Here is a 19017-nt window from a genome sequence, read left to right as displayed (position 1 = left end):
GCATGCATAGAGTTTGTTATTGCATATTTCTGGTGCTATACTGATTGTGAGTGAAGTAGGGAGTCTTGGTTTGGCATAATTTAAGGCAGTGTGCAAAAAGAGAGGCTTATTGAAGGGATGTAAGGCAACAGGAGTGTGACTTACTGATCTGAACTCCTCTTCAGAGAAGTCTCAATTCTCAGTGTAGGCAGATTAGTCTGGCCCTCAGAGGGAAGACAGAGAATGAAGAGTCATCCTAAATTATTTAAATGCGAACAGCATCCGTCTGGGAAATACCCAGTTGCCGAGTTTTTGTTGTGGAACTGGAAATAGGCTACTTTCAGAGAAGTGTCTGTTCTACTTTATTTAAAACTCCAGCTCCTATCCTTGTCTGGTTTTACAAATGTTACTACCAACTGATTTCCTCTCATCTGCTCATTAGAAACACAGTCTATTGTATATTTCAGCTGTTGTTTAAGTGAGTGGATGCAGAGTGCTTTAAGAGGTTTAGTGATGATCTGCTGCTGCCACTTAAAGAGCTCCTTCAGACCAGATACATTTTATTGGAAGCAGAAGTAGAACATTTTTTGTCGTGGATTACTGTATTCTGTGTGGAATCTCTTAGTTACAAATTTAAAGTGAAACCTCTGTGTTGGAATACAAATAGAAATGTAAGGGTTTTTTCTTGAAATTTTTATTGACTGGATTTTTGGTACTGTTACTCTTTTGCCAAATGTAAAAATAGTCCAGCATGTTTGGAAGTTGTGGGGAGTGTACAGATGTGCATAGCTGAGTGATCCACAGGAAGTGAAACTCAAATTGATAGTTACATTGCCAGGTAACAGTGAATATGCTCAAATTAAACAATTGAAGTGACTTTTGGAGGATGAGGTGGTGAACTGGATGAACAAAGGAGGGGGCAATTATTAGGTAACTTGACCTTCAGCCATTTGGTGTTTATCAGAATGCTTTTTGTCAGGGATTTTCATAGAGAGTCAGATTTGTTTTTATTATCCCGTATATTTAATAAGTTATTTTAGGAAGCTGGAGTGCAGAAAGAAAAAGTCTAAAACTATTCTCAGGAAGTTAATGACTCTTGTAAACAAGTAGCGAGAATGTTTTTTGATCAAGAAAAGCATAGATCAGAAGAGCTTGCGTCAAAGAGACAAGGTGTACTAGGTGTAAGGATAGCATACCAGGAGGTAATTATAAATACGAATGTAAGGGTAAATTGTGATAAGGATTTTGGAAATACCTGTTAGATGGCATTCTCTTCTCCAAGGTGTTCATTCCTCCTACTCTGTTTAAGTCTCTCTTCCTATTTGTGCCTTTGTCACTGGAAGCCTGTCCTAGAGCGAATGCATGCATGTGATTGCGTGTGTTTGTGTGTGTGTGCATTCACTCGTGGCCATCTGCTTTTCCCTCCATGGAAAGCTTGTGGTTTGGTAAGGTTTTTCAGAGCACTGCAGTGTGAGGCTCTCTGTGTCTCCTTGGTGCACATCCCAGGGGTGCAAGTTTTCTTTGAACCTCCTTTGCTAGTTCTGCTGGTGGGATTGGCATGTGGGTGAGCCTGAGAACGGGAGTATTGGAAATGGGCAGCCTCATGCTGGCTGTGTGGAAGCTGAGGGAAATGGTATGGTTCCAAGTATGGCTCTGTTTAAGTGGAATGAGGAAGCTTATTTCTTTGGCATTTATCTCCACAGGCCTTTTTCATTAAGGAGGTAACATTAAGGGGAAGTGAGTGGGCCGATTCACACCTCTGTATATGTGCCTGTTTCAACTACCTAACTTCCTGGAAATCTCTTTGCTCTTTTGAAGTGCAGTGAAATTGCATCTAAAACATGAAGGTTTAGAGTGCAGTGAGACACCAGATTGGTGTTGATTTGACCCTGAGAAAAACATGTATCATGAATTTTATAGATGTTTCCGATTCCTTGCAAAGCACTTTGATAGAAATTATGGTTTTGCTGCCCAGAACTACATGCATGTGGTTGACAGACAGTCAGACAGGAATATCTGTGCATATTTAAGAAGAAGGCTGGATGTAGTTCAAATTTCATGTTACATAAAAGAATGAGAGAAAGATTTTTGAATGCTTAGAACTACTGTAATGTAATAAAATTTGGAATTTTGTGACCAAAATGTGAGACTTTTTTTTCTGACTACTGAGAGTAGGCAGAGGAAGTGTGTTTAGGGTCATACAAACAAGCCTTCATTTGTAAACAATGGCATCTATGAGTAGTTGTGATCCTTTAGTTTCTGTGACAATTACTTGCTTTGTAAAAAGCCAAAACTGGAATCCATATATTAAATTACTTGTGCGTCTACTTTAACACATTTAAAGTTTTCCAGGAATAATTTGTATGTCTCAGGGATGTAGTTTGATCGCAGGCAAATTACATAGTTAAGTGTTTTGAAACAGACTGTTCTGTTCTCTTCGATCAGTGTTACAAATACACTATGGCTGTCTTGAGGTTGTGCTGTACTCTGCTAAATTGCAGATCTAGCTCTACAGAAAGGACTTTATTTTTCTTTCTTTTGCAATTGTGGAATCATAATACTATCCAACACTCACATTTGTAGTCCCTGATAATAGAAGATTGTGTTCATCTTTTCTAACTGCTGGGAACCCCCACGGCAAGAGGCTGCAGTACCCTACAGTCCTGTGCAATATGAGAAATAGTATTCTGGCTGTCAGAAGTGCACTTGTTTCCAGTGCATATAAAGGTGGTAACGTTAACTGTCCTTATCTTACAATTACTGTATTAAAACTGATCTAATATAAGCTCTTCTGTCTCTGGTACTACCTGCAGGACAATCAGTGTAAATCAGGCTTTTCCAAATGCTTCATGGAAGGGTCAAGCCTTTCCCTTTGGTTTTCAGAATTTTGCACTTTGTTCTCAGTGACTTGTAGAGAGAGGGAAGGTGAAACACAGTGAGGAGATAGTTGTTAGCACAGTATAGCTGTATGTCAAAGTTCTGTTTCACTTGCTCTTAGTCTCCTGTTGTTCTGCTGTGTTTCTTTAGGACCGGTAGCTTTATCACTTACTAACATTACTCAAGCCTAGCCATTCTTTCCTTTGTGCTTGCCACCACCTGGGTAGTTCTGTCCATGAGAAACACAAAGCCATTGTATTTGCTTTCTTCAACCTCACCTGTCTGCTCTGCTTTCTGTAAAGCACCTGCCATTTGACAATGTTTTGGAATGTGGTGGGATTTCTAGTTGTTTTATGTATAGTTATTGTCCTTTCCTTGATCTGATAGAAATGTGCTATATCCAGGTTTTACAAAGCAGTGAGTTCTGTGGAGCAAGAGTTGTTTTTCTTGTTTGTACAGTTCCTGACACAATAAAGTTATAATAATGAGAAAAGCTTGTTTGTGCTGTTGTGGGAAAAAAGCAATGCAGTAGTACATTACTGTATCATGAGCCAAGTAAAGAAGACTCCAAACATACCACAAATTTATTTTGAAAATTTATTTCTAAGATACTCCATGGTGTTTGAAATAAAACAGGTGTACTCATGCTAATGTGTGAGGTACAGCACCAGCATTATTCTTGCAGGACAAGAATCTTAGGATTTATACCAGATAACATGGAAGGAAAGGCGGAGGGGGGGAAAGAAAATATTTCCTTTTCAAAGAGAGAGAGAGAGAGAGAGAATTTGGGTCTTAGCAATATGCACCAATTTGTCTATTGGTTTTTAAATTATATAAGTACATATAGACTGCTTGTAGAGTTTCTTAAAATATCCATGAGGGTCTCTGAAGTTTCCTGTTTAGAATCAATTACTTGAATCAATGCAGTAGCTATAGTGGAGTTTTCTCAAAGAAGAATATAGATCTTCCATAGAACACTGGAGGGGAAATAAGTTTTACTGAATTATAAATTTTATTGGATATTTCCCTTATCATTTGTTTGCTTTGATGAACCAAATCTCTTTGAACAAAAGAATGTGAAAATATCAAGACTGCCATGCACAGAATTCTGTCATGGCTGTTGAGTGTACCCATGCAAGTGTATGTGCAGGCATGTTAATATCAAGAATATGCATTAGCAATTTCAACATCTGATTCCTTTTTAAAGAAGTTACTAATCTGAGTAAAATCAATTTCATGTCTTGCAGGCAATCTGTCTTCTATTAATGTCTGTCTCCTTTGACTTGTAGCGATTCACAGTGTATTTTGAAGAATGCAGTATGTTATGACCAGCAAGTTATAGCAAGTTCATCTCTTATTCTTGCTAAGTCCTGAGGATATTTAATAAACAGCATAGTTCAGGCACGTCTAGAAAATATGTGTAGCTAATTAATAGCCTTTCCTGTCATAGTAATTTAAATTTTCAAGCTGACGGTAGTAAGAACTGTGTCAATTCAGTGTCTTTTCAGTAGTGAGAATGGAAATATCTTCATGTGGTTGTGGTTCCCTTAGAATTCAGTGACATCTCCACTTCTGTGTGAAGTGTGGTGTAACTAGATCAAATGATTCATAATAAATAATGAAATTAATTTTGTACAAGGTTGTTTGCATGAGATTAACAAAAAGCATTGTTTCACAAATGTTGAAAGGACAGGCAAAAGTGTGTTGCCTTAGGAGCTCTTCCTTTGGCTGTGCTTTGGCTGTGTTGCAATCCTCTTGAATGTTTGCAGGGTTACTCTATGCAAGGTTACCTCTATGCTTTAATTAGTTCAATGAAGCATTAACAAGGGACAGACTCTGTCTTGTGTTACTGGAAGATTGCTGGGCAGACAGCATGACATTTGGTGTAAGTTCAGTTTCAGTGTGAATAGGTGTTTGGGGTCTAAAAACTCCAGTTACCAGACTGTGCATAAACAAGTCTGCACAAGTCTTTGCACGGTCTGTAGTTTCTGTGAACCTTTTTTGTATGTTAAAGGAAACAAGTGTTCTTGGAAACTCTACAGTGCTTTTTAATGCTATCAGAAAGAAAGCAAAACACATTGAAGAGTATAAAAAGTTGTCAAAATCAAAGTTTTATTTCTAGTAATAAATAGCAAGAAGGAAAGAAAACAGTTTTATCTTTCAAATGAGGATATTTTTCCTAGATGCAATAAACATGCAGTGCTTTTATGATTTTTGTATTTGATATATGTGCAAAATGTGCTGTAAATATGCTGTTGCTTCACCGCCTTTCCCAGTAAACTGCTTGCTGTCAAGTCACTTATGTCACTACAGTGAATGCAGTTGGGATGTGTTGCAGTTAATGCTAATTTATTGTTGATATCTTCATAAAGGTGGAGTTGAAGCTCAGTAGCTCTATACTGCTGACCTCCAGTATTCCCTGGTTTGTTCAGTGAATATTCCAGGCCAATATTCCAAAAAGAATATAGCAGATCTGGAAATTACGGTTGGAATTCTCAGTTCCCTACTTTTGCTTCAGTCAGAACTATGACATTCCCTCCTTGATGTCTGTCTGGAGTGTGACGTCTTAGCCCTTCTGCTGAATAAAGACTTAAAATAAATCGATTTTGTAACTTTATTTCATTAATCCAGTGAGTTTTCTGGATTTTGAAACCATTATTCTCTGGATGTATCTTAGGCTTTTTTTTTTATTTGGCACATGACTTGTAGGCTCAATAATAAAGGTGCAGCAGTAAAGCAATGTCTTCCTTCTTTTCAAAAACCCTCGTGATCCTCCCCCACCCTCCAATATCAAGTACTCCTACACTCTTTCAGTCTTTTTTGGAAAAAAAATCAGTTGTAAATCTGAGTCATACTGTAATCTGCAACCAGAAGCACAGATGTTTTGCAGGTCCCTGGTAGGGATTCATGGATAGATAGAAGATTATATTTTCATTTCTGCAAGCTTATAATAGATTTGTGGTCGTTGCATTTATTATTTATGAATAATGATTTAATTTCTTCTGTTAGCACTTTTTCAAGATGGCCTGGACCCAAATTATAAGAGAAAAAGAGGATAGCCAGCAGTAATATATTTTAAGAATATATGACCTGATGAAGCCCTGCTGTTAGCATCACTTGTAATAGAGTCATGAAATCAACAGGTTTGTTGATGTTAGGGTTTTTTAATTTTAAATTTTAAAAATATACCAGCTCTACGTAGTCTGTTGTGTGCTAACATTTGTTCCTGTACTTACAAAGAATTAAGATGAGAAATAATTTAGCATGATGCAAAAACAAAACCAATTTTTATTACTGCAACAGTAATTTAAAGAAACCAGTAGGTAAAAGTACAAAGCATGTGAAGAGTATGAATCAAATCTGCAATGCTCTTCCTCCTACTGTATAAGCACTGTGCAGCCCACACATCAAAATTTTCCCCTAGTCTGGCACTTCTCAAATGTGACATGGTTTGAGATTCTGAAATGGAATTTCAGAAAAGAATAGTTACTGCAGTTGAACATGTACAAATGGTCTGAGCAGTCCTTTCTTAAAATAGAGTTTTAGTACTTTAACCATAGCTGTTCAAAATAGCTAGAAACTTAGGATTTTTCTAGGTTTTTTTAAGTAATATAGCAGTGAAAGTTTCCAAATAGGAGGTCAGATTGTTAGGTTCCGATTATTGATAGGGTATAATCAGTTAAGAATAGGCTTCTAAGCCTTATGAAGGACATAGCTCATTTAAGGATGGATAGGCAATATAGTCTCTCCTGCTTCCCCTGCTAGTTTCTGATCTACTCCCTTTTCCTCTGATTTCCTCGTTTTTTTTTTTTTTTCTCAGAGATTTAGCTGTAATTTAGGAGGCTGTATTCACTGTATGAATTGTTTAATTTGGCTTGGTAGTCTGGTGTTTTTTTCCTACTCTCCGTCTAATGTGAAATGCTGCATTAGGTTACCACCTGAGAACATGTACAGCAGGCAATGGTCAATCAGGTAACCTCCTTTATACCCGACTGGGCAGAAGTGTAGGGTGCGACATGAATAGAACTACTTATGTGCTTAAAATCAGGAATCTTGTTGAAGCTGAGCCAGTGTCTCTGCTAGATTTCCAATTTCCACTGCTTGCTGCCAAGTATATTAGAGCTGTCTATAAATAGTTTGTGGAATTTTTGAGTGAGAATAAAAAAATAATGTCAGGTTCTTTGCTGTCCCTGCCTTTTAAAACAACAACTGAGAAGCTTTAACTGTGTTTTTTAATTTTTTTTTTGTTCTGAAATTTTCATACAAAATTCCTTGTCTTAACTTTGTTTAGCTGCTACTTTAGAATTTTGTATTTTAATGATAGCAGACTCAGAATACAAGGAAGAGTGGAAAGTGACTGGAAGCCACACCTGTGGAGCAGGAATGTGAATCAGTTGTAGACTGCAGCATCTTCCAGATGTTTGCTTGATGTGTCCTGGTGGTGCTGTGAGCTTTGTTTTAATACTCCAGCATCATCTGGCTGGCAGCATCTACATCAAATTTGTATTATGCACACATCTCAGATGATACAGAATTTTATACATTTTCATAATGTGTGTTGCAACAGCATTCACCACTGGTGTAATATTAGTGAATAATGTATGCACTGCCTGATGAATCCAGAAGGAGAATTTGTGTTGCTTACACTGAATTGCTGCGGAGGCTCAGTGCATTCCTGAAGTTGAGGTGAAGCTTCCCTGGCAGCACTGGAGCTGTGGTGAACAGAGGACATGCTTGGGGTGTTGGCTAGCTGGGAGTGTCCATGTTGGTACATCCCACAGCCTGGCAAGAGGGGATTTGTGGAGCAAAACAAGTTATTGCTGAAGACATAAGTTGGTGCTGTATATGTTTCTAAAGGGTTTTCCTTGGACTAGCTCTAGTGTGGCCCAGAAAACTTAGTACCCATACAAGTAGGAGCATATAATCTAAAAGAAATCCAGTTTGCTGGTTCCAAGGCCACAGTGTTATGAGAGCGGAAGCACAGGAAGTGGAGCAGATCAGGAGATTAAGAAACATACCCCTTACCTGAAATAAAATATTAGTGTAGACAAATCCCAAGTTCACACCATAAAACCATCAGGAATAAAGGATGTATTATGTTTTGGTTGAAAAGCTAGTGGATTTGTAATGACCTGATCACTGAATGTTCTTCAAATTCAAAGCATTCGCTGATGTAGTGAACTTAGATTTTTAGAGTATGTGTTGTAATAGTCAACTTTTGAAGAAAGAATGCAGACTTTTTTTAGGTGTGGAGATAAAGTTACAATGCTAAGGAATATAAAAGTAGTAGGGTATTTATCTTTGGAGATTTTTAATTCAGTGTTTTCAATATTATAAAATCATATAATTATAGAATGGCCTATGCTATCAAAAGACCATCTACTCCACCTGCTGTGGGCAGGAGACCTTCCACTAGACCAGATTGCTCCAAGCCCCATCCAACCTGACCCAGAACACTTCCAGGGATGGGGCATTTTTATGGGGAGAAGACTTCTCTGTTCCTCACCACCCTCACAGTGAAGAATTTCCTCCTGGTATCCAAACTAAACCTGCTCTCTTTCAGTTTAGTCATTAGCCCTTGTCCTGTCACTGCAGGCCCTCTCCAGCTCTCTTCTAGGCCCTCTTTAGGCACTGAAAGGCTGCAATAAGGTCACCCAGAGCTTTCTCCTCTCCAGGCTAAATAATCACAGCTCTCAGCCTTTCCTCATGGGAGAGGTGCTCCAACCCTCTGATCACCTTTGTGGCCCTACTTATAGCAAGAAGATATGTGTGATGTTCATATAAGTACTGATTGGCTTTTGAGTTTAGGCTTTGTACAGCAAATGCAGACTTGGAAGCTTCATGACTGTTTTATTCACCAAGAAAATGAATAAAGATCTGTTTTTCAAAAGTGCCATGCAACTACATGTCATTTGAAGTCCCTCTGAGAGAAAGACAGTATAAGAATAAGAGAGTGGTTAAAAGAAAGCAATGTTAGACAAGTTTTGAGTATACAGTGCAGGCTTTCAGCAGCACCATACTCGTCATTTTATACCCAAGAATAATTGCCTAAGCCCAAAATGGTAGATACTGGTTGTTGTTAAAGGTAAAAAAGAAATCTTAAACCTACATAAAATTATTCCATTGCAGAATTGATTCTTCAGTTTTCATCTTAGTTTACTAAATAAAGCCACAGTTGGTCTAAAATAAAAATGGTGCCATATAAAATAACAGCATTGAGTATTGTAAACAAATTCTGTGCTTTATCTGCTTTTACAGTGAAATTTTATGTTGTTATTTCTAGCTTTTGTTTCATTAAACATTTAAATAAAACCACTATTTCAGTATAGTTTCATCTGTTAGTCATTTTTATTTGTTCCTTAATTAAAGAAATTACTTACCATTTTAGTATGCGACTATACAACACTTTCTCATTTCCTGTGAACATTCGCTTTCACTGTTTGAAATTTTAGATACATTGACTGTATCCTCTTTGTAGCAGATGTTCTTCTGTTACTGGAATTTGGAACAAAGGCTGTCACTGTTGCTATCCTTGCCTTTAGCAGAGAATTCTGACTGATGTCTGCACAATGTTTTTGTGTATTGCATGTGTAATTTTATATTAAAGTAAATGGTTGTTTAATCCATCCCTCACATAAAGAATACTTTGCATCTTGCTGCGCATTTTAAATCTGATTTACAGATGATCACCTGAAATTCTCATTGCTCCAGTACTTAACCCTAAGGAAATAAGGAAAAATACCTGAACTTAACTAGTTAATGCCAAACTGTTGATTTAAAAATAAAGAATACAAAATTTGTCAATAACTCTTCCAAAGATTCTGCTGCTGCACTGGAGGCTATTGATGAGGTAATGCCTAAAAGTCATTAAAACCATCCCTTATCACGATGCTTTAATTGCCTTTTGTCATGAATTGCATGTTGCCCTTTGTCAAGGAAGTAAGCAGCAGTTGGGTGTAAGACAAAAACTCGTGGTCAAAGTGCAATACGTTATGTTAAAAAAAGACAGTAAATACAGGAAAATACAAGATTACTGTGGTTTGTGAATCTTATTCTGAGTAGTTGACCCAAATACATATTGGTGCACAAACTAACTTTATTTCACGTGTATGTAATCAAAGGGATGTAGTGATTGTAAACTAAGGCATCAGGTGGCAGAAAATAGTAAAATGGTGGCATCTGCAACGGCTGTGACTGGTTTTGTAGAAATTTGGTAATGATACTGCTGCTTTGCTTTTTTACTGGATATAGAGATATTACAAATGGTTGCCTGGCTTCAGTGGACTGTGTGTTCTGAGCTCTGCTGCACCTTAATTTGAAGCATTCCCTGTAGCAGTAACTCCCTATTTCATGGACTGTTCTGGGAGGGTGAGTTTCAAACTATTAGACTGCACTTTTTTTTTCCTTTTGCTCCACTGTGTGGTTCACTTTCAGTGCCTTCTCTCTTGTAATTTGAAACACACATGCAGCTCTTCCTGTCTTCTGAGGAAGGCAAAATTTGAATTTCTGTAGTATAATTTAGCAGTGGTCAGAGAGCACATGTTGCACAGAACAGAAACTACAGGAGAAACCATACTCTTTGAGACTTTGGGTTATAAATGAGGGAGAAACAAGTCTAGTCCTTTTCATACGGTCATGTTGATCTGAGATTACAGAAAGTGTTTCTTTCAGTTGGTACTCTTAGTGTACTGAGTATTGATCCTTCTGCAGTACAGGAGAGCTTGGCAGTAGTGTGTCCGTATACCTATGCATGTGTAGCTCTTGGCTGTGGTTACAGCACTAAATTCCTGCAGCTAATGCATTCAATTCTAATGCACATTAGTTTAACAAATATAAGGAAAGTGTTCAAGAGATGAGGTTGTAAATAATGAGTCAAAAGACAGAGGAGGCTACTAACTTATTTTTTTGGCTCGTTAACTGCATGTGACCCACAAGTAAACAATTCAATACAGTGTTTTGATTTACATACTGAACTAATGCTTTTATCAGAGAATGGTTTGTGTTGGAAAGAACCTTTATAGGTCATGTTGTTTATCTGAAGAAGAGTAGTAGTACTGGTTTTTCTATTGGTCTCCTGCATGCCCTGCTCTGAACTATAACATCATAACTGTGGATTAGCCACAGACGTGGTAGGTAGGCAGTGGCCTTTGCACTTTTCTCCCACAGACTCAGCAGAGGAGCCTGGCCGTGTTCAGCAGGACACATGGCATCTTCAGTGGGAGCTTGTCTCTGCTCAGCTGTGCTTAGGCATTTGCAGGAAGTGTGCCACTGGCTGGGATTGTCACAAACTGTGCTGTCAAAAAGGGTAATTTCCAAGAAGCCTGGATATTACAGAGGCATCATGGATTTTTCCAGCTCCCATATCTGTAGATGAAGAAGGTTATTTTTATATTTGAGCTCAGGAGTCAAAGTACCATTGCTAAGTGGCTTTTTAGTGAGGTAATATGGAAGGCAGCACCAGTTCGCTCATGAAAGCTTGTAGTAACCTTATTTTGGTCAGTTGAAAGCAAAACTTGGTGAAGAATAGTACAAGGTAACTTCAGGTGACAAGAGACAGCTTTGTAAGATACAGAGTGGAAAGGAATTTTGGGAGTATGATGAAGAAAGGAAGTTTGGCCATGAAATACTTTGTCTAAAGTAAAGCAAATTGAACACATATCACGATAAAGGGTGTTTAGAAACACATTATATACAAGAACTGTTGTTGATCTCTTGTCCCTGATAATTGTGGTTCAAGAAAAATATCCTGTCCAGTCTGCTTATGTAGCATTCATTTTGCACCACAGTACCTTTTAACTCAAGGTACTTTAGAAAAAGCTCTCTCTTCAGAGCCATTCAGTTACAGCACTTCTTCAATTTATACAGTTCTATTTATAGGGGGTTGTAATTTGGCTGTTAAGGATAATGGCCCAGGCTTAATCTTGATACAGAAGAATTTAGCTTCAATGGAGATAGGTGTGCATGATTTTTCTTTGTGGACAGTAACTACTTAGTGTAACAGGAGAAATAAAGGTGACTTAAATGGCCTTTGCCACTATGATTTTTTTTTTCTTTTAATTTTTCGTTTCAACACTCAATTTTTCTGTAAAACACAATCTGGGTTTAACTTCGTCTCAAGGTACATGATGTTCTTTCAAACTGAAGTTATAGAATTTGATTTTATAATCACAGTAGACAAAGCTGCTTGTACCATATCTCTCTGTGTGCTTTGGCAGTATTTATCATTTCACTGTATTAGATTAGTATTACTAATTTTAGTCAAATTGAAATCAAAGTGGCTTAATATAAGAGTCATTTGCTTTTCAAATATATCAGTATTTACCTAAACTTGTTTTTTGTCTGAAGCCTTCAAGTTCATATATATATATATATCTGGAGTGCAGAAGTTTGTCTTGTTTAATCTGAATATTTTCACTAAGGGGCGCTAATTTATGGGAGGGCAGAGGTGAGCAGGGGTCTGTTTGGCTATGTTTTTTGGAAATGCATGCATTTGAGTAAAAATCAGAGGTGTAGCTCATATCACGACTATAGGCTTTTATCCTCAGCAAAGAAAAAAAAAAAAAAGGACATAATCCTTTGATACTCATCCCATTTTGAGAGAGCTGTGCTGCATAGGCTTTGGGGAATGACAGATGTAGGGGTGTAACATCTTGAAATAAGGCTGCTGCATTGTGGTTATTCTCCACAATGAGGCTCAGCATCACTGCTGCTATCTGGGTTTCAAAGATACAGAACTTGGCAGCTGATTTTTCCAAACGTCATGTTTTTCAAGTGCGAAAGCATTCTTTTCCTTTGCTCGTTAGCTGAAGTGTTTGCTGCTGCCACATTTTCCTTGTTGCCAGCCCCACTCCCCTGGCCTGTATTTAATCTCCTATCTGTGATGAAACTCAGAAGTAGTTAGTGAGGTAAATACCTTCCAAGGCTATGGGTTTTATCTTTTGGCTAGTTCTGTTCACCTCTCCAGATTACGTGTAAAAATCTTGGATCAGGATGTTCGGATTTGATGTTGTGACAGTGTTGGGATTTTCAGGGTGAGGCATGGGATGTTTACCGTAGTTTAATGTAGATTCATAGGGGAGAAATTCCCCAACTGCTGGAAAACTTGAAGGCAAACCTAGTGTCATCTTGCTTGATTCTGTGGTCGGTCAGCTGTGAGACATGAATCAAAAGGAATTAATTCAAGTGTCTGTGGAACTACTTGTCTGTCTCTGCCTGCTCCTTAGATGAGGTGGCATTGCAGCCCAGAGGATTTGAGTAGAATAGAAAAAATTGGTAGAGGTCAAAAGGACTGGCTTTGTGCTGTGAAAGTGAAATAAAATTTTATTGATACATCTATCAGAATCAGTGAACAACTTTGACCATAACCATTCTTTCTCTGAACATTTGAGAGATTTTTTTAATTTGTTGAAGACAGAAAGGCATCTCAAAAGTTGGAGGTTGTTCCATGCTGTAAAACATTCTTTTAAGAGTCCAACTCATTAAATAACCAGCTGGGTGAGTTTTTTTATATGCAGTCAAGCAATCTGCAGAGATACTACCATGAATGATAGCAGCAAATTCATGTGCACCTCAGTAGAAAGCCATTAAAAGTATTTCCATACTTTTGTTTAACCTGTAAGTTACCAGCAGTTTAAAATCTCATATTCTATTTGCCAATTTGTTTTGTTTTGCTTGGAAAAACAAAAAGCTTGATTTTATCTCGATCCTCGGCCATTTGAATTTTTTAACTTACGTGTGGTTGCTGACCATGTCCTAAGCTGCAGGGCTAAAGCTGATATACATTTCTGTTTTGCATTTGTACTAAGTGTTTATAAAAGGATGTAAAGAAGATGAGTATAGTCATGGTTACACAAGGGATTTCTTTTAAGTCACCAGGAAAAAAAAAAAGGAAGATGTTCATTTTAAAAAAACAATCTTGGTTTCTCACAGGCAGAACGGAAGGCAGGAGATTCTTGGGGTGTATCTTCACGCTGTGCTGTCACACTTCTGTAACTGATAAGGACAAACTTAGTGCTAACTTTTGTTAGGGGGCACATGTTTCAGTTTAAAACTTCAGGTTGAAATGAGAACAAGTAGTAAATACTTCTTTAGGACATGAAGACATATAAAAACTTAATGGTGACCTAAGAATTTTTTTTTTTTACAATTTCATATTCTGCTGTGTTAAATAGACTAGCAGGAACTTCAAAGATAATTATGTTCCCATATCTTAATAGAAATTACTGATCTGTTATCTGATAGATTGATATTCTAGTAGGCTAGCTTTATATGGAACCATGTGATTATTTGTTGAAATCATATAAGTGTCATTGCCTAAAAATTTCATAAGGGTGTCAGCAGTTAGTAACATTTAAATGGCATCTGAACACACTCTATTTCAATGACAGTTTTCAATAAAATAGGAAGTAATAATCTGAGAGATTTCTCATCTTTGATGTAATGGAAGTTTATTGGGAGTTTATTTTAAGAAAAAAGGCCTTATTTTAATACTATAGTACTTGGATCTAAATTTAGGCTTCATCATCACACATTAGTGCCATTTCTGACTAATCACTGAAGTTAGTTTGACAATAAATGTGACATCACGTTATCTCAAGAGATTAATTGTTAGATTGTAAAGCATATTTAGATGGAAAATATTCAGGTGTTGTCTCTTTAGGTATTGACTTAAGTTTTCTTAACCCATTCTGAATCAACACATACGGGATTTGGATGCAAGTTCCCATTTTAGTATGTTTCTCATTATTACTGATTAATAGTTTATGTCAGTCTTTGAGATATATATATATATATACTTGGCTTTGTTTTCCATCACTTCAGTGTTATGTCAGTCTTTTCATGTTTTAATCAGAACTGATTTCATTAGTACTGTGGTTTTTTTTCTTTTCCTGGTCTTAATGTACAGGAAGCTTATCAGGAATTCAGATTCTTGGAGCGTCAGTGGAATGCTCAGATACTGACTGTCTTCAATGTAATTACTTCAGGGTTTTTCGTATTTACAGATCTTTGTGAGTTCCTTCTTTTTTTGTCATGATGTTTGTTTTCAGTGTTCAGTATCAACTACAGATACAGCTCTATGTGCTAGTGCCCCTTTTTGCAAATAAAAAGGTGAATAATTCCTAGTGTATTTGAAAGATGAAATGTCAGTAAGCTATTCTTAGGTTAAAACAAGAGGTCTTGAAATGTGTTAATGTTTTCTTTATGCTGATGGAAATAATAGAAAACAATACAATCAGAAATGTGCTTCAATGGAGTTAGTAACAAGTAAAAATAATTTTGCAGCAAAGATGTTTCTTTTGTAAATTGAGAGCTATGGGTTAATGTACACACAATCAGAGTGGCAATATTTTGTGGCATGTCAGTGATACACATAATGGAGAAATTATGTGGAGAACAATTTTTTAAAACTTAGAAGTATATTTTACTTTGAAAAATAATGGCTCACTTATACAGTATTTGAAATAGCTTTTGTTTTAAAAATACTTCAGTGTTTTGAACATTGAGGAGAATTGTTGCAGTGGAGTTTTTTTTAACAATTGCGACAAAGCATCTTGGTATGTAAATATATGCAGTGAAATTAGTACACTGAAAATGGGGTGGGAAACATGTCACTTTGAAGAGCCAAGGAACTTAGAAAAAATAAATGAATTTGCTATTTTTCTGCAAATTCTGATCATCAGGTTTCTACTGTGTTGTGTCTTTAAGAAATTAAAATTTTTTTTTTCTGTATTTGGTGTCAACCCTGGGAGCAATTTCTGAAACATCTTACATGTAAGCAGTGCACCGGAGGAGCACTGAGGTGCTGGCTTAGGTATATTATGTTCTTGGTCAACTTGTAAGAGTCTTTAAATTGGTATAAAAGGAATTTGTGTTTTCTTCAAATATTTAAGGTTCTTACTACCCAGACGTACCACACTTATGTTGCAGTGCTGGTAGAATAACTGATGTCACATGCATGAAAATCTGTGTGACATGGCAAATCTTCAATATTACAAAACTTTGAGGGACTGAGAGTTGTGGTTTTAAGATTTGCTTACTGAAGTATTTTACATTTTAGATTCACTGCCTGTGTTCAAAGGAGCTTATGTATCAAAGTAGCTCTTTCCTTGTGAAATGTCTGAAAGATTTCATTAAAAAGATGTTGTAAAGGTTAAAAGAAAGGGTGATGGGTAAAGGAAGGGAAAAATGTACACAAATACAACTTGATGTGACATAATGTACCAGGACTGCTGCCTGCCAGCAAATGTGTTGGCTTTAGCAGACTTGTTTTACTTTGGAGAAGTATCAAGTAGTATGGGATTTGGAGGGTTAACTTTTTTGTCTCTTACTCTTGATGACAACAGGTCTTGTTCATCTTTGCAACTATAGTTCATTTTAATGAACGTTGGTGGGGAGTTACTCTTGAAGGCAGGTGGTTCCCTGCTGGACCTGAGCTGTCTTTCTGGGTAAAGGGTATAGGCTGCAATTCTTATGAAATAGATGGATATAGTCCCCTGAATGTCTTTATTTGCATAGCATTTACTTACAAATCTTGGTCCAGAAGGAGATGGGGAAGATGCGTTGAAACAAACCTTTCTTGAAAATAAAATAGCACTCAGTGCAGAATGCAGTCTACCATCTAAAATGCATAAAGTTTCTCAAAACTACCAGTATCAGTCTCTGCTTGTTCGTTAACTTTCTAGTATGTCTAATTGTTCCTAGTAAACTAACAGTGCTTGGGTGGGGGTTTTTTATTGTATTGTAACTTTTTCCTCTAGTTTTTCTCTTTAATTTATGATAAAACTTATGTAGGACCTTTCATGTTTAATATTAATTAAAATAACTTCAAGTTTGTTCTTTCTGTTCTGTAAAAAGGTATCTGAAGAATTTTTACAAATTTTATCTTGGAAATTAGCTTATTCATTATGTTTAATTTTAGGAAATGGTGCTCTTGCAGAACATTCTGAAAATGTGCATATTTCAGGAGTGTCAACGGGTAAGTCATTTTTTGTAATGTTTAAATTTCATGCATGACTTAAATAGTAAATATTGAAAGCCACCTGGTATCTTATGAAGAGATATTTGGCTATAAAAATTATTACTGCCTTTTGCAGCATGTAATAAGGAATGAAGCAACTGGAACATGGAAAAATTCTCATAAGATAAAACTGATACCTGCATGCTCATGAACAGATTATGCCTTTCTAAGTGGACTGCTTAATTATTTTTCCATACAAACATTGAACTAAGAGAAAAGTTGGTTTAAGTTGAATTGATATTTTCTTTCCACAGTAAAGTTTTTGTGAAATGAAATTTACTGAAATGTAATTTTGGACTCTGCTACTATCAAATAATAAAAATCCAAGAGTTATGTGTTTCACCTGATTAGATTGGAGCAGTAACTGAAACTACTGTACACTTGACTGCACAGTTTCCTTAGTACAAGAAAAAAAATTTAGAACTCATGAAACTGAGAAACTGGTGAGATACTGGGAGAATATGGGATATAAAAGCAGCACACACTGCTCAAAGGTTTCTGTGTTCTCTTCCAATAAGTCAGTCTTAGGCCTCTGGGCAGCAGCCTTAGTCGGGACTTTTGTGTTTTAGTGATGGGACTGTGTGGCCATTGAGGCATTATTGGTGCTCAGTCTTTGTTCTTCAGATGCTGTGCAGTGTCAGCAGCTGCTGGGCGTGGTTTATAACACAGATACTCAGAATATGTGCAAATGGGGAGATAAAGGCTCCTCAGCAGGTAGCAGAATACAAGCCTGATTCTTTCCATAGGGAAGCTGCCAACTAATCCCTACAAAGTCGAAATGTAAACCTTTTTGAGAACAGCTTGTACATCTCACTGTAGTTAGCCTTGCAGTATTGCTTTAAACGTTACATTGCTATTTGTGTGGTTAAGTTTTTGGATAAATTTACAGTCAGTGGATGGTCTCTGTTACACCCACTGCTTTCTATTTCCCTTTTATTGTTTGCCACTCAAAGACTGTTAAAAGTCTAATTATGGAAGATCTTTCTTTTCTATTCTTCTGCTGCATCATGAAGAATGATGTTGCTTTTCAACAGCACTGGTGCACCAAGTATCATATATACTGCATTTATGGCACACTGTAAATAATAAATATCAACATAGCTCCTTGTCCCTGTTGGTACAATTGTTACCGGAATTGGAATGTATGAGACAAGAAGCCTGAAATCTAACTATGCAGCTTTCAGGGTATGTTTTAACAACCCCTCACTCCTTTGTTTACTGCAACAGTTGTGTCACAGGTCACAATACAGACAGAAAAGCATCTGCTGGGCAAGAGGTGAATGGAATTTTTGACTCTGCTGCCAGTACTTTGGCCAGCATGCCTGAATAGGCACTGCCAAGAAGAGCAGAACACAACATACTTTGTACAAAGCAAGATAGCAACAGCTGGTAGATAGAACTGTAACTTCTGAGACGAAAGATTCATTTAAAAACAAATAGTAACAAAAGAAAAAATGTATAAAAGTAGCCCTGATGTTCTTATGTTTTAAAATAGCTTTCCAGATGGGGAAGAATAAATATGGTACTCATAAGTTTCTTTTTCAATACAAAGTGGAAGTTCTTCACTGGGGGATTTTGAGGGAAGGGGTGGTCTGTTAAGAACAACCTAAAGAAAGCATATAGAACATCCAGTAGCATTTTCCTTACTGCTCTTTGTATGTACATCTTAAATGTTGTGTATAGTCCAAGTATAAAATATGGGGATGGATTAGATTATTTTTTTTTAGTTCCTTTTAAATAAATGTGGTCTCCCAAACGTATTTTCAAAGTTGCAGGTTATGTTTCATCAAGCATACCTGGACAGCTTTATACTTAGCAGAACAATTTAAAGCAGAATTTCTGTAAAATGGAACCAAAGACATCTGGCCTTTAATCTTTCTAAATCCAGCTTTCACTTGATGTTGAAACCAAGCAAGTGATTTTCTTGGACAGTTGCTACAGAGACAGGATTTAAAATTAAATTTTTGTCTTGATGGTAGATTTCCTGTCATGCTGCTGTTGTAAGACTACGTGATCTACCTTACTAAATTATGTTTTAGTAGCACAGACCTCTGTGGTCTTTGATATTTATGCTTCTGCTGTATATTATATCTGCCAAGTTACAGGTACACCTCTAATATATGAGCATGCTTTTTCTACCAACA

General features: G+C 36.8%; 1 protein-coding gene across 1 annotated transcript in view; it reads left to right on the top strand.

Annotated features, from left to right (window-relative positions):
- The window catches only part of LRP12 (LDL receptor related protein 12), a 51111-nt gene that overhangs the window by 12628 nt on the left and 19466 nt on the right, over nt 1-19017 (top strand). The window contains exon 2 of the mRNA XM_085053391.1: nt 16775-16831. Within this exon, the coding sequence (XP_084909517.1) occupies nt 16775-16831 (57 nt within the window). The remainder of the gene's footprint in view (nt 1-16774; nt 16832-19017) is intronic.

Source organism: Lichenostomus cassidix, chromosome 2 (assembly GCF_008360975.1).
Source record: "Lichenostomus cassidix isolate B80296 chromosome 2, HeHo_3.0, whole genome shotgun sequence".
NCBI lineage: Eukaryota > Metazoa > Chordata > Aves > Passeriformes > Meliphagidae > Lichenostomus > Lichenostomus cassidix.
This window is presented reverse-complemented; position numbering and strand designations above follow the sequence as displayed.